At 41.7% G+C, this 23063-nt stretch overlaps 1 protein-coding gene across 1 annotated transcript in view; it reads right to left on the reverse strand.

The window, feature by feature from the left end:
- Positions 1-23063, reverse strand: part of slit2 (slit homolog 2 (Drosophila)) — a 413897-nt gene that overhangs the window by 364354 nt on the left and 26480 nt on the right. The window contains 1 exon segment of the mRNA XM_055638334.1: positions 22506-22577. Within this exon segment, the coding sequence (XP_055494309.1) occupies positions 22506-22577 (72 nt within the window).

The raw sequence follows: 23063 nt of genomic DNA on the forward strand, positions 1-23063 counted from the left end.
GCTTGGCATAAGACCTGCAAATAACTCATTGGTACAACATTTCAGCAGAATGGGAGAGCTCCTAAAGAAATTCCAAACAGGTGTTTTATGAAAAGTATCACAGTCAGATTTAATTCCGCTGACCACTTAACATCTCTTTATCTGTTTGGTATTACTGCATATCAACAATTTGCAGGGTTGCATTTTTAATTGAAAGATACTGTGTGGAAACAGGCCCTTCGGCCCACCGAATCCACACCAACTATCGATCACCCATTCACACTTGCTCTTCATTATCCCTGCATCTATACCTTACACATTAGGGGCAATTTACTGAGGCCAATTAACCTACTGACCCACATGTCCCACAGGAGGAAACAGGAACACCCGGAGGAAACCCACGCGGTCACAGGGAGAACGTGCAAACTCCTCACAGACAGCACCCGAGGTCACGATGGAACTTGGGTCTTTAGTGTTGTGACATAGCAGCTTTACCAGCAGCACCTCTGCCACCCACTCTTCAACATTTTTTCTACATTTTTCCCATCACACAATAATTTTGTTTTCTTTAGTTTTGCCGATGGATATATTGATGGAGATGAAGGGTGCAAAAAATTGCATTTATGCAGGCTCATGGATAAGCACCAGGTACAAATAGTACAGTGAACCCTTCAATTATGTGAAACTCTGCCTCCATTCATTTGTGGAACCAGTGCATCAGAACTTCACCCTTCCTCCTGACCCATAGTGACAGATTTTTACCATCACCAAGAGGGATTGGATAAGATCAGCAAACCATCGCGAGTTCTTCCAGTAGGTATGTGGTGTCAGGCAGCCATTGATTCAAGGAGGTTTCCTTATGTAGCTATTTTGAGCAGCCCTTTAATAGGCATTCTAAAAGCAGAAGTAATCTCAATGTTTGTTGATTGCCCCATTTTCAAAATCCAGGTTACTTTAAACAATAAAATTCAGGCTAATACACCAAGGAGATGGAAATAGTTCAAAAAAATCCAATGCATTTGCAAAGTAGCAACAATACCATTTCTTTTAAATATAGATTGTCATGATGCAGGTTGCGTTGAAACCAGAGTCGCTTCATCTGATCGCAATCTAAAGTCAACTAATGGAGACAGTTTATCCAGTAGAAAATACCGACCAAGTCACTCCGAACAGGTTCTCTGCTCTTGTCCGAATGCAAATCACGAGGCGAGGGTGAAAAGGAAGTAGGGCAGAGAAAGCTGCAGAAACAGAGTGGGTTTAAATGTCACGCATGAGAACATCCAACCTGATACGTGCTGAAGAGTAATGTAGGAGGCCTCACAGAAAGAACATTATCAATGGAACACTGTGCAAAAATCAGCCAGTTTCTGCTATCAGCATTTAGCATCAGTTTCAATGTGCTAAACTAAAATCCATTCACCGCAACTCATACTGGCCTCTCGCATTCGTCACCGGAATGATAAAATGCAATAAGACAACACACACAACTGTTACTCCAATTTGTAATAGTTTTCTTTTCCCAATTTACTTGTAAGTGCAACTTGTTTCTTATGTCAATGATCACATTTTATCAACTATTTACAACCGGAGGTCTTGGTGTGTGGTTATATAAAGATACAAGACCACCAGCGATATTCCAGCAACTGGTGGTCTGGCACCTCCTGTAATCCGGACAAAACTATGAGAGCACTTGAAATGTCCCCCGGAAGTCCCACCATAAAGTGTAAAAATGCACACCACCAGTTTCGGGGGCAGTTTCTTCCCAGCTGTTATCAGGCAACTGAATCATCCTACCACAACCAGAGAGCAGTGCTGAACTACTCTCGACCGCTTTGCTTACCCTCGGACATCGTTGATCGGACTTTGCTGGCTGCACCTTGCACCGAATCTTATTCACATATCAATACACTGTAAATGAATCAATTGTAATCATGTATTGTCTTTCTGCTGATGCAACAAAAGCTTTTCACTGTACCTTGGTACACGTGACAATAAACTCAACTAAACTGAACCTAGTCCGGGTGAGGAGGCCGATCTCGACCTCAGCAGGACTTGGCACTGATTGGCATGTCGAATTTATCCCCCTCTTGAACATCGCCTGACTTGAGCTAGCACATCTGTTCCCATAGCCGACTTCCACAGTTTATCAGCGGCCTGAACGTGTCCCCTGCAGCCGGGGCTCCGTAATTCTGCCCCATTCTGCATTTGTTCCCATCGCGAATTCACAGGCTGGTATTTCAGACCTTCAGAGACATAGGCAGACCATTCAACTCCTCTCAGAGGCTGTGACCTCCATTGGTCTGGCAAAATGGTTAATCCAGAAAAGCTCTGGAAGCACAGGTGCTGGGAAATCGGTGGTGGACCCGTTCATCAACCATGCTTGATAAACTTACTAAAATGAATACCTTTCTTTTCTATTTGAAAACTGCATTTGATGGCAGTACCAGATTCAGATGGATTTTGTAAAATATAGTTTTGCATTCTGAATATATATTTCAAATACTTAATTTTTGTTTTAAAACTAAGGTTTTCATACCCACTGGGTAGATCTGCCCAACTATTTTCTACACAGCACCTCACACCTGTGTCTTCATATTTAAAAAACACTGCCAAAATAAATGATTTTATTTTGTGTCTTAACCCCATCAAATGGGTGCAAAACATCCCAAAGTACAATATGAGAACAGGTTATTCTTAGAAGTATCCTGGTCAACAAATTGTGTCGCAGCCACCATCAAAACAAAGTTATCTAGTCCATATTACTTTGCTCCTTGAGAGAGAGCGGAGTGTGAAATTGGTGTTGAAATGTTCTTACTGTATAGCAGTGACCATATTTCAAAAAAAGCCCAATAGAACTGCAAATTCCTTTTCTTTCCAAAAAATGAGTTCATGAACTGCAATTGTGTTCAACATTGATGAACCTAGAAAAGTGTGTGGGAAGGAACTGCAGATGCTGGTTGAAACCGAAGATACACAAAAAGTTGGAGTAACTCAGCAGGACGGGCAGCATCTCTGGAGAGAAACGTCACCCATTCCTTCTCTCCAGAGATACTGCTGGTCCCACTGAGTTACTCTAGCTTTTTGCGTCTAACCTAGAAAAGATTCAGATTACTAAAGAAATCCAATAAAACTAGCCTGGGGGAAAAAAAGCTGTCAGCAGCTTCCCTTGTCATATGGTTATATAAAAATCACTAGTAGCGACTGATCCACACTTTATGTCAAATGGGCACATTGGGAGCACCCCAGTCTTGGGTCAGCTGCTGAAGCAGGTTGAACTCAACTAGGGAGATTTCAGCAATTTTATTGCTGGCCTTGCAGGTTTGCAACAGAAATGACTCAGAAATGCAGGATACCTTTAGGACCCAGTAAACTTTCTCCCCAGATACCGATCAAGGCAAATCTACTGCTAAAAATTGATGTTATTATCAGTTGCATGAAACATACTCATTGTACTAAAATGACTATCAACATTCAAAGTATCTTTTTTAAACCTTCACGTAAGGAAGCTTCGTTATGCTCTGACACCATCAATGGCTGCTATTCTTAACATGTGTCGTTTCCTTGCGAACTTTAGGAATTTCTATATCAAAGTTGTGTTGGAACTTAGATGTCAATTTTATTCCATAATAATCAACCAGTGTGTCAATGTGGCACAGCAGGTAAAGTTGCTGTCACGAAGCACTAGAGGCCCGGGTTTGATCCTGACCTCGGGTGCTGACTTTGTGGAGTTTGCACGGTGCTCTGGTTTCCTCCCATGTCACAGATATGCAATCTTACAGGTTAATTGGCCTCTGTAAATTGCCCCTGGTGTGCAGGGAGTGGATGTGAAAGTGAGATAACATAGAACTCGTGAGAATGGGTGATCGATGGTTGGCTACGACTTGGTTTCCATGCTATATCTCGATAATTAAAACAAGTTAGTTAGCCACCCAGTCCCTCCTGCAGTCTCCAGTAGATCACTTAAATTCTGTGACACTGCAGTTTCTTCCTCTTGAAAGGAAATATTGGGGTTGTTTCAGTAGCATGGGACGGCACAAGCAACCCACAGATGCCTCACCCCAGCAACCTTTAGATATTTTGGCCAATCAGCCAATGGGTACCTCATTCCAGTGACAAGGGGCAAACTTATATACTCTATAAAAATGAAATATAGTAATGGTGGACACTGGTTTAGCATTGCATGGCACTGCACCAACGGAAATAAAAACAATTGGCTGGATACATTTAGGAAGTTAGGCAGCATCTGAGGAAAGAAAAAGAGCTAAGGTTGAAGAAACCTTGTCAGATCTTTATTTCAGATATCTAGCACGTGCAGTCTATTTTCATTTACTATGTAGATAGGCAGAAGTTTGGCACTATAATAATGGAAGAGCATTGTAGTACATACCGAAGTATCGCTGCATAATGCTGCTGTACTCTACAAATGGTTAAAGGTCATCTGTCCATTCCCAACGGAGGTTCTGCCTGATCTGCTTAGTTCCTCCAGCATATTGTGCTCTGTCAAAGGTATCTTGCTGGCACTAACTGCAATTTAATAGAGCTGTTTTCAAGAACTATCAAAGAGCACAGCAGATGGTAAGATTTTTCTTTTTGAATCCTGCCGTGATTTACCCTTGTTAGAGACAGACGGATATTCCTGATTTTAAGGAAAAGAAATACAAACTCCTGCTGCAGAAACTATATCAGGAGTAAGGCTCCTGGCTCTTCAAGCCTGCCCCTCCATTTAATAAGATCACGGCTGATCTGAATGTAAACACCACTCTGCATTCCCATCTACCTACTGTAACCTTCCTTGCTTATCACAAAGCTATCCGTATCCACCATAAACTTAAGCCCCTGTCCCACTTGCGTGTCCTTGGCATGCTAATTACGTGACCTCATCGTCATGTTGAGGCACGACGGTCCCACGGGAGTCGCACGCGTCATCATGCGCCCGCGCAGCCCTGGAGCGTGTGACGTCATTTGAAGATAGACACAAAATGCAGGAATAACTTAGCGAGACCGGCAGCATCTCTGGAGAGAAGCAATGGGTGATGTTTTGGGTCGAGACCCTTCTTCAGTCTGAAAGAGGGGTCTTGACCCTAAACGTCATCCATTCCTTCTCTCCAGAGATGCTGCTTGTCCCGCTGTGTTGCTCCTGCATTTCATGTCTATCTTCAATTTTCATGGCCCCGCTCTGGGAGTAGTGTGGGCGGATCCGGATTCCGCAACAGCCGTGAGCCCCAGGCTGAGTTCAACGATCGTTTGCCTGCTTCTGCTGTTTTGAAGGGGAGACGTTGCGTCGCGCCAGGGTCTTCGGCCTGTCCCACTTTGGCTGTCAGTTCCGCGACAGGCCGGTGGCGCGCGAAGATTTTGTTCAGTACAAAATCCCGCAGCGCCGCGCGATACCGCTCACAACACCATATCCCTCCGTGCTTCTCAGTGGGACCGGCCCCGCGCGGCCATATGATGCCCGTGCGCCTCAACGCGACAAGGTTGCGTAATTTGCGTGCCAAGGACACGCATGTGGGACAGGGCCTTAACTCTGCTCCACCGCTTAGTGAGTAAGAGAGTTTCAAAGACTCATGACTGCGATTAAAGACATTTTGCCTCATTCGTTTTCAATGAATAAACAGTGGAAGTTGTTCTCCCAACGATAATTATTCCTATAATCAACAATGCTTAAAGACATTTTCCACTCATCTTCGTGGTGCCATTTCTGTGAGTTTTCTGTGCACAATAGGCTGCTGTTTTACATCTATTACATTTCAAAAGTACTGCATTGGTGGTAATATGCTTTGCCTGACCAAAGTCATGCAAGACCTACTTAACACCACTCTTTTTGTCTTGAATCTGTACATCAGACTTTGACTGTACTGCCTTTGTCTCTGTTATCACTGACTTGTATTCAGACTTTAGACTGAAGGTACAGCATAGAAACAGGCCCTTCAGCCCACGCCGGCCAGCAGTCACCCCATATACTAGCACTATCCTACACACTAAAGACAATTTTGAATTTACAGAAGCTAATTAACCTACAAGCCCATGCATCTATGGGGTGTGGGAGGAATCCAAAGCACTTGGAGAAAATCCACACAAGGAAAATGTACAAACTCCGTACAGACAGTCCCCATATTCCGAATCGAACTTGGGGCTCTGACGCTGTGAGGCAGTAACTCTACCGCTGCGCTGTGACACCCTATGGCATTGGCCGCTAGTCTAGCAATACCTCAGTTGTAATATTTTAACCCTTGTTTTTAAATCCCACGGACTTTACTCATTTCTTTTAATTTTGACCCCTTGATTTTAACTGTTTCACCCATAGACACTATGCCTTCAGTTACCATTGGCCTCTCCGTCTCTTTCTGTTTTCATGAAGCTTCTTAAAATCTACTCCTTTGACCAACTTCTGTCTTAAAGTATTATTCCCAGATAAAGCTGTTGCTGCAAAGTTCTCTGGCTATCAAGGATGGATGGGCTGGCAATGTGTCCAGATTCTTCACTTACGGGTATGTGAAATGTTTACCCAGCGAGAGGAAGTTGTGAACCTCACGCTAGTCATAAGAAAATATGCCGTTATGTGCATTGTCTGAATGGCCTGAAGAGCTGCCGTTTAAATTCACCCCTGAACATAATAACAGTTAAGGACTGCAGAGCTTTTAAAAATAAATGCTAGATTTCAGGGATGGCCAACTGGCAGATCCTGCTTTATATTTCATTCATCCTTTCCCATTTATTTAATAGAACTTCACACAATGTGTGCAGTCATTGGAGACAGCTTATGCCCTTATGATGGCGGCAATTTTGTCCGTAAGAAGCCCGTTTTTCTGCCACCACGCCACTTCCCTCCCCCCCCCCCCCCTCTCTTTTCTCTCCCCCACACCGCCCCTCCCCCTCCCTTTTCTCTCCCCCCGCCCTTTATCTCCTTTCTCCCCCACCTCCCTCCCTCGCCCCTTATCTCCTTTCCCCCCCCCGCCTGCCCCCATTCTCTTCTCTCCCCACCCCAGAAATCATGTACTCACACACTCTGGCACAACACGCCCTACCACACACTGCACTCACAGCCAGCCCCATCCACCACAGCTGTGGGAAGCACTCCAATTTCCTGTCTGCCGTGTGCCCCAACAAATCTTAATCCAGCCAGTCCTGGCATTCATCGTACTCTTCAGCCGAGTAAAACCTCGCCCTCAACCACTGGATACCACCTCACCCGGGAAACCATCGTTTATACAGCTCTTGTAACCAATGAATACTAAGAAATTAGCTGCTTGGCAATGAGTGTGTACATTGAGAAGCTGCTGCTTACTCGGACACAGATCACAGCCAGCCCAGTCCCAACCTCCCATGGTGCTCATGTGCATTCACTTTGCACTCGATTCACCAATACAATTAAGCACGATTTCAAAAGGCAGCAATTTTGTTTGCAGTACTTTTAATTGGGAGCCATGCTAACAGCAGGATTATATTACATACAATTGTCTTTGGTCAAAAAAACATAAACTGTTTGGAGCATGAAATAAATGTAATCTGTTCTGTGAAAAATAAATCACACTGCAACAGTTCATGCTGCAACAGATTTTCAGTGTGTTTTCCCAGTCAGCCTGCTAATTTATGTTTTAGCTATCCTAAGGTTTCAGTTACAATGTAGGTTAATGATTGAATATTAGTACGTTGATTATTGAGCTCCACTGTCAAGGGATACAGAAACATGCTCACTGCCCCAGGTAAGATTAAACAAGGCAGGCCAAACTAAGAAACAAACCAGAGACCTCTCTGGGAGCCTGCTTTCGATCAAACTCTTTGAACAAACATTGAGACTGATGATTGTATTTGAAATGGAAGCTTGCCTCTTCATTCCAGGCAGGCTGAATGACCCTCTTTGTTTCAGTTTAAAAATATAGCGGGAAACAGGCCCTTCAGCCCACCGAGTCCGTGCTGACCAACAATTACCCATGAACTAGTTCAAAACTATAGACTAGGGACAATTTACAGAAGCCAATTAACCCAGTGATTCCCAACCTGGGGCCATATGCATGGCAAATGTCAGGGGGGGCCACAGAAACATTTTGGGATTTAGGGGGCCACAGGTACAATGATGGGGGCCACAGAGCTACTGCCCTGTTGCCTCCTAAATTTTAGTTTTAATAAATTTAAATCTATGCAATTGAAATATTTTCTATGTTTGTGGAATAGAATAAAAGAGAATATGTACAATTAATAGACATTGATATTTTTATGGAAGGTATTATAATATTGAAGTACTTTTTTTCCGCTAATAATGTCATGGGGGCCACAGAAAAATTAATAGATCCCAAGGGGGCCATGACCTAACAAAGGGTGGGAACCACTGAATTAACCTACAAACCTGCACGGCTTTTGTATGTGGGGGGAAACCGGAGCACCCGGGGAAAACCCATGCAGGAGAATGTACAAACTCCGTACAGGCAGCGCCCTTGTCAGGATCAAACCAGAGTCTTTGGCGCTGTAAAGCAGCAACGCTAACACGGTGTCACCCCTTGAGACCATAGTCCACTCTTAAATCAGTTTTACATCCACAATACTTTTGTCCCTTTGCATCTCCTTGGTCCATCTGACCAGGGGCAGCAATGAGTCCAATGAGCCAGACGGACTTAGGAGGCAGTTCCTGTGTTGTGTTAAGGTAAACCCAATCAGGCAACAGATACGGAAATGCTCTTCACTAACCTGCACTGATGGAGCATTCATAGAGAAAGTATTTTGGTACTGGTTGTGGAATGGGTTGCACAAATGAGAAACTGTGCAAGGATTAGTCTGTGCGCGACTCTTCTCCTCCAGCAACCAAGTGCAATGAATCAACCCGTCATGTCTGCTCTTCCCTAATGTTTATACACACTTCACCCAGTATGTAATTATATACCAAGTGTGGTCTATAATTAATGAAAGTGCGATTCAGTTAAACGTGGCAATGTTTCCAATCTATCGCCACTTTAAATGTCTAACATGCTTCCCATCCCATTCACATCATGCTGGCCACACAGTTACAGGCAGGGCAACATTTTAATTTGAACAGTTTTCAATGCTTTGATGCTGATGCATTGAGTAGTTTGGAGGGGAAAAAAAAAGCTTTGATTTCAGCCACATCCCTTTCCATTGCATTGCAACGCAGGAGCACCGCACAGATATGGACTGTTATTATTCACACCAAATAAGGAGAGGGCAGAGCAGCCCTCGCTACCGTTTACACCATTCAGAAACTAATTCCTTTGAATCTTTTTATAGATGCCGCACTTGTCAAATCTAAGTGCACACTTTGCTTTAAGAGGTCATCTCCTCCAGTAATTAAGATGCAAGATCTCAAAAGATTTCAAGCTGCCTTACAGAAGCAACCATCAGAGTCAAAGACATGTCCCACCCCGATCATTCCTCCTTCTTCACACTCTCGTCAGGCAGAAAGTATAGAAGCTTGAAAGCATGCAGTACCAGACCCAGGAACAGCTTCTTCCCCTCTTCTCAGGCTTCTGAATGCTCCTTCCATATGCTTGGGTACTGCTCAATTCTCTTCTACCCCATGGTGGACATTGGACTTTGTCTCTGGACTTGGGTACGTGAACTATGCGGAGAACTATATTCCATAACCACCATGGTTACTGAACTCCCCATCATCAAAGGGATCTACAGGAGTCACTCCCTTAAAAAAGCAGCCAGCATCATCAGAGACACACACCACCCTGGCCACACTCATTTCACTCCTGCCATCGGGAAGAAGGAATAGGAGCCTGAAAGCTATCATCCGGGTTCAGGAGCAGCTTCTTCCCTACGACTAACAGGTTATTAAACATTACAACCTTCAAATAAGTTCTAAACTAGCATTGTTTTTGCCTTCGCACTTTAATTGTTAGTTTTTTGTTCATATATATATTGAACCATTGTTGTTTACAAAGGTGTTTACAGAGTACTGTGTTTACATATCAGTTGTGCTGCTGTAAGTAAGTATTTGGGCGGCATGGTGGCACAGCAGTAGAATGAGTGCCTTACAGCACTTGTAGCGCTGGAGGCCAGGGTTCGATCCCGACTACAGGTGCTGCCTGTACAGAGTTCTCCCCGTGACCACTTGGGTTTTCCCAAGATCTTCTGTTCCCACCCTAACTCCAAAGACGTACAGGTTTTATAGGTTAATTGACTTGGTCTAAGTGTAAATTGTTCCTAGTGTGTGTAGGATAGTGTTAATGTGCGTCGGTGCAGAGTCGGTGGGCCGAAGGGCCTTTCCACGCTATATCTCTAAACTAAAATAAATTGCATTGTTCCAGTTCAGGACATATGACAATAAAACACTTGGCTCTTGCATCTCTGCCTTTTCTTCTTAATATTATACTCGAGTTTGGCTAGATTGTATTTTGGTAGTATATGATTTGATAGGATAGTATGCAGAACAATGCTTTTCTCTGTACCTCAGTACACGTGACAATAATAAATCTAAACCCAAACTTAATTTTTTGATAAGTACCTGTAGTTTGATTTAAATCCTTTTTTCCACAAATAGACAATGTTTTAAGTGAGGATGGCAATGGCACTTCTTCCACTTTCAGGATGTAGATCTATGAATTGCACTGCCCAGATAGTGACAATTGGTGTGAGAGTTGTCACAGAGCACTACAAATTATTGGACTGAAAAGAGCATGTTTGTTGAAGCATGTGTTTGTTGAATGTTTGTTGAAGCATTTCCCTCAGCGCCTGCCATCAGCAGTGCAGGCTCTGAATAGGGTTCCCGTTCCTATGCAGGAACACAGAGGCAACATCTCCAACTACTACAGTTATGTCTGCACTGGCCTGGGCTGTAACTTGGGTCATTTCATGAGTCAATAAAATTTTGCAACTTTTAGAATAAATTTACTGAGCCAATTTGTAGCAGATTTTCTGACTACCACTCTGATACTTGAACAGAAATGGAAACTGGTCATTTGTGGAAGGTGTAGCGGCACAGCTGCTGTTCATCAATGCCAGATACCCTGGTTCAATGCAGACCTCTGGTGTTGTCTGAGTGGAGTTTGCATGTTCTCCCGACGATTGTGTGGATTTCCTCCTGGTGCTTCTGTATCCTCCCAATGACATGAAGGTTATTTGGCTGCTGAATATTACCCCGAGTGTATAGGGAGTGAATGGGGAAAGTGGGATCACATTGAACTAGTGTGAATGGGTGATCAATGGTCGGTAAGGACTGGGTGGGCCAAAGAGCCTGGTTCCATGACATACAAACTAAACCTTAGGTTGGTAGTCAAATACTAAATGCTTATTAGTACAGGTGTCAGCAGTTATGGGGTTTGGTAGATGGAGATAGATCAGCCATGATTGAATGGCAGAGTAGACATGAGGTGAAGCTTCAGGTTGGGACCCTTCTTCCGAGCATTTCCTTATTTCTGTATTATTTTTACAGGCCTGTTATGCTGCTGCAAACAAGAATTTCATTGTTACCCTGTTGGTACATATAATTACACATTCTTGACTAGACCTGGTCACCAACTAGAAATTTAGCGAGTAGTGCAAAAATATATAATTGTTGCCAAATTCTAAATATCCATCGAAGAGTCAGTACCATCTACTGGGTAGTGGCCATACCATCACATTCTGATAATAAGTTTACCTAAATATTTGCTATACAAATGGATGATACTTTAAAATGCACTGCACTTACGATAAGAGAGAACTTTATTTATCCCAGGAGGGAAATTGATTTAAAGCCTTTATAGGCATTATCCATTTGTACAACAGATGTTTAGGTAAACATCAGAAAATGCTGGGCTGACCAAGATCCCTTCCATACCCAGTAGACAGACTATGATCCTTCAATGGAAATTTAGAGTTTGACTTTCAGGATGTAAGTCAAGCGCTCCATTGGATGAGAATGTAAGCTGCTGCAGTACAAGCCTTTTACTCGACAGAGATTAGACCACTTTGTAAATAAGACATCAGGCTATACGAGTGTGTGCAATGTCACTGGATTCTGCAGGAGAGTCCGAAACAAAAGGCGGTCTGCTCCTTTGAAGTTTGTCCAACCCGGCAGGGTGGGACAACACCACGAGCCGCAGTAGCTTAGACGACAAAGCAAACACATTGTTCTATTCACACACCACCACTGGGCAGCAAACAATCCGATTCAAAACTTCCAAGGATTTTATGATAATATTAGAAGTGTAAAAAAAAATCAATGAATACACACACAGCTATATAATCCCAGGCGAGAGCAGCGAGAAAAAAACCTTTCAATGTTACAAAGTTTACAATGCCATTTCTCTCTCAGGTTTCCATGACAATTAGGAGTCCAGGTTGACACAGACCGACTTACATGGGCTCATCAACAGCTGCCTCAAGCAAGCAGAGCCAAGATGTTAAAACCCACCTTACAGAACACTGTCTGACTTCGGTTTAAACCAGCATCTGCAGTTCCTTCCTATACTGCCTGAAAATTCCCTCTCTTCTGCCTAGATTACCCCCAAGTCTTCCTACTGTTGGAAGCTAGCAACAGCTGTCATGACACCTCATGGGATGAGTAATGATTATGATTTAGTACAGCGACAGTAACCGTAGCAACAGAAACCTGTGAAGCCTGCACGGCCATTGTAGTGTTCAATAGGGCAGAGGCTGGAGAGGCCGTAGTGATAAAGTACAGGACTATGGCATCCAACATGTCTGTCATACACTTTAATCCTGGTTGGCAGAATTTAATTCCAAAGGATTTTCGATACACTTCCCTCTGCAGCTCTTGCTTTTATGAGTCAACAAAACTGACAACCTTGCCAAAAGGCCCAACTAAGGAGATATTTTCTATTTCAGAAAATCACTGAAAATGTTATTCCTATTACAAATTGCTTTTGCCTATTGCACTTGTAGTAACGCGTCTGTCAGCAGTAAAAGGAAAACCAATGAAAAATGCTTTTATGTAAAGTAGATTTATATTCTTTGTGCTTTTATCTCTATTAAACTGTGGATCTATTCCTTCCCTGCTGGCCTGTGGATGGTGATTTGAAATGGCACACTACTCCACAGGAACTTTTCAGACTACTACCCATACTGTAATTTGGACACCATACGGACACAAACACCGATGGCACATTACTTCTTGAAGTCTAAAACAATAACAGGTAGTCTTGATCCTGTTCCATCATCACTCAGACATCCTGGATCTGTGCCCAAGCAGGGGCTAATCAGCTGCACCTCATTTTTCTGACAGTGCATGGTACGAGTTGCACATGTTTGGTTCAGAACGCCATTCCACTGCAGGGTGAAAAATTCACCAGAAGGAAATCGATTTCATTACAAAACCATGAGAACTTCCCGTGCCCTCGATTTAGACAGGCATTGCTTGTGACCACAAGGAATTTCATAGGACAAATGGACGTTCTGGTTTTGAATTAAGGATAAAGAGTTGGTAACAGAGTCAGTTGCTTATGGTTTTTGTCTTCTTTCGGCACTCAAGCCTGCCAGTTTTCATCACTGCTTGATGTGCTCAGATTTTATTTTCCACATATCATCAATGCACAGAATATTGATAAATTACTTGAAGAAATCACCCCTTCCAACCACTAGCTCATTTCTCCTATTTTCTTCCTCAAGCTTGGACACATCTATATACTCAAAAAAAAAGTCCTTGGTATCTTGTGCTAACCACGAATGACAGTGGTTGATACATTTCACCCCACTTCTTTCAAAGAAACCAAATGTCAGAAGCAATGTACAATGCAAAGCTGCTACTATTCCCCTTTAGCACATACTACAGAGAGATTTCTACTCCATAGTTATCAGTATTTCAGGTCAAACACTTGCGCAATCCAGTGCCGCTGATCAGCACGGAATGATTACTGAACTGTGAGCCAACAAACCAAATTAAACAGTCAGAATCTATTTGATTCAGATGAGCAGTCAGTAGACTGTGAACAATGTGCTTTCCAAGAGGTACCAGAATTGACGAGGGTAGCCATGCTGCGATTGAGAAATCAGCCCACTGTGGATAGTTCCAGCCTTCACTGGACACTTGGGTTAACCCTTCCCACATTTATAGGTTATAAAAAGCAAGTTGTGGCAACTTACTTGTTTAGTTTCTAGTATATTGTGCAAAGAATGTCTCAATATTCACCCCCATAATCAGTTGCTAAGTGCATTGTAGCATCAGTACTCTGTAGCTTGGAATGAATTTTGAAGGAAAATTTTAATACAATAACACATCTTTAAAGTTATTGACAGGGAAGGAATTTCAAAACCAATTTGCAAATGTACTCTAGATGCCAGGCATTTCAGAATAGCCAAAAGAAAATACATATTATTGCACACAAAGCTATCAGAAATTTAGCTGGAGGTCACTCACCCAACATCTGTAAGAATGATACAGATAAATGAAATATGAAATGTCATATACAAAATATGATATTTTAATAATACAAAAACCAACATGAAAGCAAAAAGGAATGGAAACTGGACGTCTTTTCAGCCGTTAAACATTTTTTCAGGCAATTTCTAAACAAAATTGTTGTGATTTGGCAGAAAACACAACTTAATTCACAAGAAATATTTCAAATAGTACACTGAAATGGGGTAATCGAATACCCCAGGATGACTTTCTTTCAAATGTTTCCTCCACCTGGACCCAATGCCATCCACCCCAAACAACCTAAAGGCAGATTTAAACAATTGCACGGCACACATTCAGGTGTGCCTTTACAAATGAACCTTTCATTCAGAACAAACATCAAAAGAGAAAAATAATCTTACCCCAGAGCCTCCCTAATTCCACTTGAATTAAGATTTAATCCCATGGTCTTGTGTGGTTTGGCTCCAATATTTGGAAATATTAAATTAAAAAAAATTACCACTTGGGCACATATTGGAAACATTTATTTCCTGGTTCTCCTTTACAGCCCCGCATTGTAAGTGTGAAGGCAATGGGATCAGAGCTGCAGACTGAACAAATTAATTGCTAATAAAGAAAATGAATACCTATTCCCAATTCCCACAAATCAACTAGCCAGCCAAGAGGTTAAACCCAAACATAACAGACATCCATTTAATACATTTGCAGCTTTTTGCTTTACATTTATAAAACAATTCAGTGAATCTTGCTTTCAATTCAGAGAAATGAATTATATTATTTGCTCGAATCCACACAATCTTGAGTGCTCTGAGATTTACAGAGATATAAAAGTGAAGGCAATGGGACTTCTTTTAGACTTTAGTCATGCATGGCTTTCTTATTTTTAAATGAAAGCATGGCATGGTCTGCAATGTTTTTATGTGGTTGCAACGAGTTTCAGGCACTGTCAGATAACGCTGAATATTCCTCTTTACTTGACTAAGTGGAAGAGCAGACAGGATTTTCTCTAAGACACACATATATTGTATTATGTTTAAAAAATACCCCATACAGCATGGAAACAGGCCCTTCGGCCAACCGAGTCCATGCTGACCATCAATTACCCATTCACATGAGTTCAAAGTTATCCCACTTCTGCATCCATTCCCTCCACACTGGGGGCTTTTTACAGAGGCCAATTAACCTACAAGCCCACATGGTTTTGGGATGTGGGAGGAAACGGGAGCGCCCAGAGGAAATCCATAAGGTCACAGGGAGAATGTGCAAACTCCACACATATAGCATGCACGGCCAGGATTACAGCCGGGCCTCCGTTGCCGCCAGGCAGCAGCCCTACCAGCTGCTCCACTATTGGTTTTTAGTAGCTGGGTTTGGTAACTGCACAGCACTTCCATAAGGATGCATCATTCAGACTAACTCTAAATGTAGTTTATCCCTCAATGAACCAAGTGATTGAGTTTTTTTTGAATGAGAGCCATTTAGCATCCAAGAAATCTCAAAACACAATGGTGACTACAATTTTGTGTTGAAAGAAAGAAACTAATATTAATAGCAAATCAATGCAGATAGCATAATTAAATCTGTGAAATATACAGCTTTAAAATATATACTATCTGTGCACATTGTGTGCTCACTAAAATTGGAAACCTCCCTGGAGGCAATTCTCCGGTTCTGATGCAATAAGAAAGAAAGGTTATATCAAGATTATTGTTCTTTATGTTGTAATTCCAACCTTGAAGGCCAACTGGTGCGTGACAGTGCAAAAAAGCCCATCAAATGTTGTTACTGATGGATCACTCAGCATTCTCACATGTCCTTTTAACCAGGTGCCTGGAACACCAGAGGAAATACTGAAGAAACAGTCTGTCCCAGCCCTTCTTAAACCAGTGGTGTTGTTTACTGTTTGTCAGAATCTCCATCCTTAAGAGGGTGGGGTAGGAATAAATGCCATGGGCCAAAATTTAAGAGTTGCAAGTGGACTGCAGGAAGGGCCGGCAAATTTATATGATTAAGAATTTGATTGAGATGTTTCTTGACCCAATGATATTCTGCAATAACTATCAATATCTGCGTCAATTCAAATCTCAGAAAAAAAAATTAAAATTAGTCCTGGATATTCACAATCATGCAAGTTCTGCCACATAGACATGGAAACTGTAGTTTAATGATATAGGCAAATAGCATGGCATATTTTAATTTAATTTAGAAATACAGTGTGGAAACAAGCATTTGAGTCCATTGGGTCCGCACCAACCAGTGATCACTCGTACACTAGGTCTATTCTACACACAAGGGACACGTTTCAGAAGCCAATTAACCTTCACACCTGTATGTCTTTAAAACATGGGAGGAAACCAGAGCACTCAGAAAACCCGCACAGGCATGCAGAGAACGTGCAAACTCCAAACAGACAGCACCTGTAGTCAGGATCAAACCTGGGTCTCTGGCGTTCTATGGCAGTAACTCTACCGCTGCATCACTGTGCCGCATACGTAACCTGAAAAATACTCTCTCCAGATTATTTGGAATTCTTGAGTGAATCTCTGTTCAGCCCATGGTGACCAGCAACAAACCCAGTCATCTGTTAACTTTATGTCAACATGGAGTTGGAATAAGGGTGCAAGATAGCATGTCTCTTTGTTGATTCCATTCTAACAAATTCATCTGCTAATATTGAACAATATAATTTATGTGAAATATCCAGTTTGTACAAAGTGCGTGCAGAGTGATCGTGTGGAATCAACGTCAGACCTGGGCTCAGAGCATAAATCCCACTTGTCTCACTGAAATAAAACATGACAGATGAACTAATGACGGGCGTCACAAGGCATCAGCACAAGCTTTCATTCTACAATGCGAGAAGCTGCACTGCATTGCAACATAGACTCTATGCTGGCTGCACATTGCACAGTCTGCCCTCAAGCTAATGGGGGAAGCCTGAGCTATGGCCCCACATGCACCCTTCACAGGATGTAACAGCAGGGAGAGCACCACACAGTGTGCTAATCACATTTGCACTGATTTGCTAACCCTGCAAACACAGCTGTAATTATATTACTGTTAAAAGGGAAATACCTCCACCTAAGCATCTGATATTTCCAGCAGCATGGCTCCCTTAGAGAAACTATGGAGCAACAACAAAATTGGGAACAGTTTTGGAAACAATTATCTTTGTTGCTACTGATGACCAGCTGCAACCATTCACGTCATTCACACGCCTACACCTACACCCTCTCATTATTCAGTGCCATTGACTAAGAATAAACTAGCCACCTGTAATGTACGGGTGCTTGTATTAAATGGATTGAAAGGGTCCACTCCATTTAAGCTCCCCTTATCAGAGGGGAGGATGTGCTGGCATTGGAGAAGGTCCAGAGGTCGTTAACAAGAATGGGATGATTGGGTTAATGTCTGATGAGCGTTTGATGGCTCAGGGCCTCTACTTGCTGGAGTTCAATAGGATGAGGGGAGACCTCACTGAAACGTACAGAATAGTGAAAGGCCTGCAGTGGATGTGGATGTGGAGAGGATGTTTCCACTGGTGGGAGTGTCTAAGACCAGAGGGCATAGAATAAAAGGATATACCTTTAGAAAAACGAGGAGGAATTTCTTCAATCAGAGGGTGGTGAATAGGTGGAATTCATTGCCACAGACAGTTTTGTAAGCCAAGTCATTGGGTATGTTTACAGTGGAGACAGACAGATTGTTGATGAGTACGGGTGTCAAAGGTTATGGGGAGAAGGCAGGAAAATGGTTTTGAGAGAGAGAAAGATAGATAAGCTGTGATTGAATGGTGGAATAGAATTGATCGGCCGATTGGCCCAAGTCTCCCATTATCTGCAACTATGACATGAACTTCTGAAGCTCACTCTCGTGCATGTGCGCAGACTTTATTAGATTCACATTATATGTTGCAGGTATCACCAGCATCGTCAGCAATCCTGCCGCTCATGAGGCAATAGTGAGTCACCTTCCATATCATCTGCAGTCCTGCACATTAGGAACCTTTAAAATATTGTTGGTCAGGAAAAACTCACCCCGTGACACTGAACTATCAACAACATACATCCATCTGAAGATGCAGTTCCTAAAGATGCAGTTCCCATGCAGCTGAAGCCATTGTCTTCTTGGTGTGGGTTTGCGTAATTTGCTTTTCATGTAGACCAGGTGAGTAACTGCAGCAAATTTGAGATGGATTCATTTGTCAATTGGACCCAAATCTATGTTTCAGGAGTATTTTTACAAAGAGATTAAATAACTCAGAGACTGGAACAGAGTGCATAAAATGCTAATCATTCTTGGCGTGCAGAATACAACCTGTATAAACATTACCACAGACTATGATGGACATGTTTCCTGAAAAGAAAATACATTACAATTCACGTTGCGTTATCTTAATTTTCTTTGGCACTGGCACCAGCAGCCTGCGAAGCATTTCAACTATTCTTCAAATTTGTTTTTTTCCAGGGACATTTCACACCACAGTGGCCATTCAAGTTACTGATTAGCAACATTATTAAAATCTGCAATGCTACTTAAGCTGCTGAATTAAAATCTATTTTATGCAAGGTTAAAGAGCAGAGCTTACAAAAGATGAAACACAGACTTAGCAACGCTCTGATACAAAGCATGTATCATTACTTTTCTTTTTAATATCTGAATTAGCCAAGCACACAGCCAGATAAACTTGACTTCATGGTCTGTTCAGCAACAACCTCCAGGCAAAATATAGTATTTTCCTTCTCAGTTTTACATTAAATTCCATCATTCCCCCCACTGCAGTGAACTCCCTGATATCATAGACATATAAGGGCAAACATTAACAGACTTATCCCCACCTCACTCATATTTGTTTGATGGCACTCTGATAGGTAGCTGAATGGGCAATATAATTAACAGTCGATCCAGTACCATCTGTTTCCTGCCATATTTTAAATTAAAATCAGCTCTAAAAATGTGCTTTTGCTACACTGCTAGCAAACTTTTATTCAGTGAGGCTCTGGCACTGTATTAAAAAAATATGGCGCAACCTTGTGATTCAGGATTTAAGTCAGAGGTCGCATAGTAGATATCGACCTACAGTAATTCCACAGCCTCTTAAGCCTGAAGGCAGCCATACGGACCATGTTATTATAGAGACATCGAGTCTTCCTTGCAAAACTAAAGAATCTGAAACCTCCATTCAGCCCAACTATCTAGGTCAGCAGAAAGCCATTTCGTACACTCAGGAAGGGTTCACTTTTCAATCCATGTTAAGGTATCTAGCTGTCTTTTTGCATATCTTTCATTCATTTGTTCTATGTGCCTTTTCATATCTCTTGACTCTCTCTCCCCTGGCTCCTAGTCTGAAGAAGGGTCTTGACTCGAATCATCACCTATTCCTTTTCTCCAGAGATGCTGCCCGACCCACTGAGTTACCCTAGCTTTTTATGTCTACTTAAGGTAGCTTATCCCAACTGATGTGAGATTAAGAGGGTGGGAAAACACCATGTTGGTTGAAGGTTTCTGCACCAGATCACCATGTTGCAGCTGAATCACATATGTATGGATGCGGATTCACAGCAAAGATAGACACAAAATGCTAGAGTAACTCAGCGGGATAGGCAGCATCTGTGGATACAAGGAATGGGTGACATTTCAGGTTGAGATCCTTCTTCATCAGGTCAGACTTAAAACACCACCCATTCCTTACCTCCAGAGAGGGTGCATGTCCTGCTGAGTTACTCTAGCATTTTGTCTATATCCAATGTAAACTTTTGGAGAACAGACAAATCGATTACCATTTGACATCTGGACTTCAGAATCAAGAAAACAACTTATTTTCCATGGCAAACTATTGAACTATTTGCCAGCTCTTTCAGTAGGGCAATATACATAACAAGAGTAATAAATTGCACTCAGAGTGTTAAATTTACGATTATTTCCCGGAAAACCAAAAGGCAATTCAGTCCATGTCAAGTGAACTTCATACTGAGTCCATCTGATAAGCTGGATGTAAATTTGTCCCTCTGCACCTCTTAATATATTCTGTTCCAGAGCACAGAAGGCAGTGTACTGTAGTATCAATAGGCAGCTGATGCCTCATGGCGATACCTTACGAACTCAAAGAATAAATGCTACCAACAAAATACTGAAATATCAAATTAGATTTTAATATAGAATCTCACCCGAGCTCCATCCACAAGAGTGGGAGTTACTGACTGAGGAGCAGGATCAGAGATTTCTTAGCTATCATAATTAATGTCACCAGCAGTACATTGCAACAGTCCACAGGAAAGTAAAATACAATGTAAACAATGTCATGGGACTCATGATCCTCAACCTGCCAAATGCCATAACATCACTTATGATGGCCATTTCCTCCAACATTGCAGCACTAACTTAACTGTTAAATGGTGTCAATGCCAAATCTCAAACCCACAACTTACAAACCTAAATGAAAAATGCTACCAACAATACCATACTGAAATATGAAGGTGGATTTCAATGCGGCATCTCATTTATACTCACGCCTCAAGCACAGGGATAAATGCAGTGACTGCATGTAAGGGGATGGATGTGAGGTTTTGATTCTCCCACTTGAATTCCCTGCAAGCCCACTGGGAGTGGAGAGAAACTGCTCTGCCATTTTCTTCAAGCGCATTGAATAGTAAGCCTCCCAGACCCGTCGCTGAAAGTCTATATTCACTTTTCCTATTCTGAAGTATACTCAATTACAGGGAGTAAACGGTGACAGGAAAGCTCCATTGATACTGGTATGGCCCAGTCACAGCACAGATTTCATATTTTGAAGGGGGGGGGGTGGGGATTTATCAAAATCAAATCATGCTAATTTAAATTGATTCAATACAAATGAACGCAAACAGATCTTTACAGGAACAGAAGCGTTTGAGAAACAATTGCATTCATTCTATAGCCATCTGGAGCTCTGCTCACTGCAGTAGTTGGGAGGACAGATGCTTCAATATTGTGGACCAAGGACCTAGAATACAGGAAACCTCTCGGCTACAATCCAATTGCTGTTTGCCACGAGGATATGCCAGTGGGAATTAACTATTTCTAGACTGAATGGGAGATAAAATTGTAGGAAAACAGAAAGAAGAGGAATAAGAACAACCTATTTTTTCAACTCTTGTCTTACTGCAATCATTTATAGATGAAAATCATCTGAAAGTAATTCATAAAAGATGTTTTGGTCAAGTAATGAATATCAAAGCTACAAATTATCTTCATTTGTTATTTACACCAATGTTAAATATAATTAGTTTATAATTGCACAAAAGATTTGCACTATGCTTTGAATATAATCATAATTGCTCTCAGAAGTTTGTGACCATATGATGTTAATCTCGACTATATGCTTGTATATTGTATTTCATTTTCAAGAAATTACACCTGCAATGAACAAAAAGGGACCAAAGTGGTTAGGATTTCACATTCCATTTGGAATGACAGTGAAGTTACATCTGCAACCACTCTTTCTTCAAAGAGGAATCCACTTACCTATTAAAATTAAAGGATACTTCACATCAAAATGAATGCAATACGCTATAACAATTACAGTATACAACAACAGACTTATTTTACATTTTCAATATTCATACATTGATCAACTTAACCTGCAAAATTTAAGATTTTTTTCATGATTTCTTTCCTGTAAATGAAAAGGAAAATTGATCCTTTAGACATGGAAAGTTCCCAGTAAACTGCAACAATTTAAAACTATTCCATTCAGACATGACCTTCATCCTCCACTTTTCTGAAGCACGTGCTTCTCAATGACTTTAAAATGAACTATTTTCCTTCTAAATCATCATCAAGAATGTTTCTGCCTGCTTCAAAGTGCCCGAGGATACCCCAGAACCGAGCCTGAACGTTGATTTACGACTGGTAAGAAAGCATGAAGCAAATTACAACTATTCAATTATCCTGGAAGTTCTCACAAAAAGAAATTATACCTGTAAGGGCTTTAGAAAAATCATGACAATTAAACCAAAGTAAACAGCCTCTTCAGAGAGTTGCATTAACAAAATATCAGCGATTATATGTAGCGTCAAACTAGTTTGAGCAGAAACTCACCGGGAGGAGGGGGGGGGTTAGCTTGTGCTGATGTGGTGCAATTCATTCAGGAGTAGCCACATGTCACGGAAATCATCCAGGTGTCTCTTGATTTAAAATTTGACAAGGTTAAGGAAATTTGACTACTCACAGTCTGTAGAGCTTCGGAGTTCCCAGGAAAAGCAACTCGGGCAAGACCTGCAGATTATTTCTGTTCAGGCGACTGCAAGAGTGAAAAGAGAAGTAATAGTGAGCAAAATATACACAAAAAAAGAAAATTATAAACCCTATTCTAACAAATAATACTCGCCATACCAAGGGTAGTTAATCTGTGGAACTCATTGCCACAGAGGGCTGTGGAGGCCGTCAGTGGATATTTAAGGCAGAGATAAACACATTTTTGATTAGAACGGGTGTCAAGGATTATGGGGAGAAGGCAGGAAAATGGGATTAGGAGGCAGAGATCAGCCATGATTGAATGGCAGAGCAGACTCTATGGGCCGAATGGCCTAATTCTACTCCTATAACTTGTGAACTCATCAAAATGGATGTTCTTCCATTTTAAATCCTAAAGTTAGCTAACTTCATTGCTTCTGCAGGAGCAGAGAATAGTTGAAGGGGTAATAACATTGTAGCTCCATTTCTCGTCTTTATTTCTCATCAATATTTATCTTTTAACAAACATCACTGAAACAAACTGTCCCTTCAT

The sequence above is a fragment of the Leucoraja erinacea genome, chromosome 1 (assembly GCF_028641065.1).
Source record: "Leucoraja erinacea ecotype New England chromosome 1, Leri_hhj_1, whole genome shotgun sequence".
Lineage (NCBI taxonomy): Eukaryota > Metazoa > Chordata > Chondrichthyes > Rajiformes > Rajidae > Leucoraja > Leucoraja erinaceus.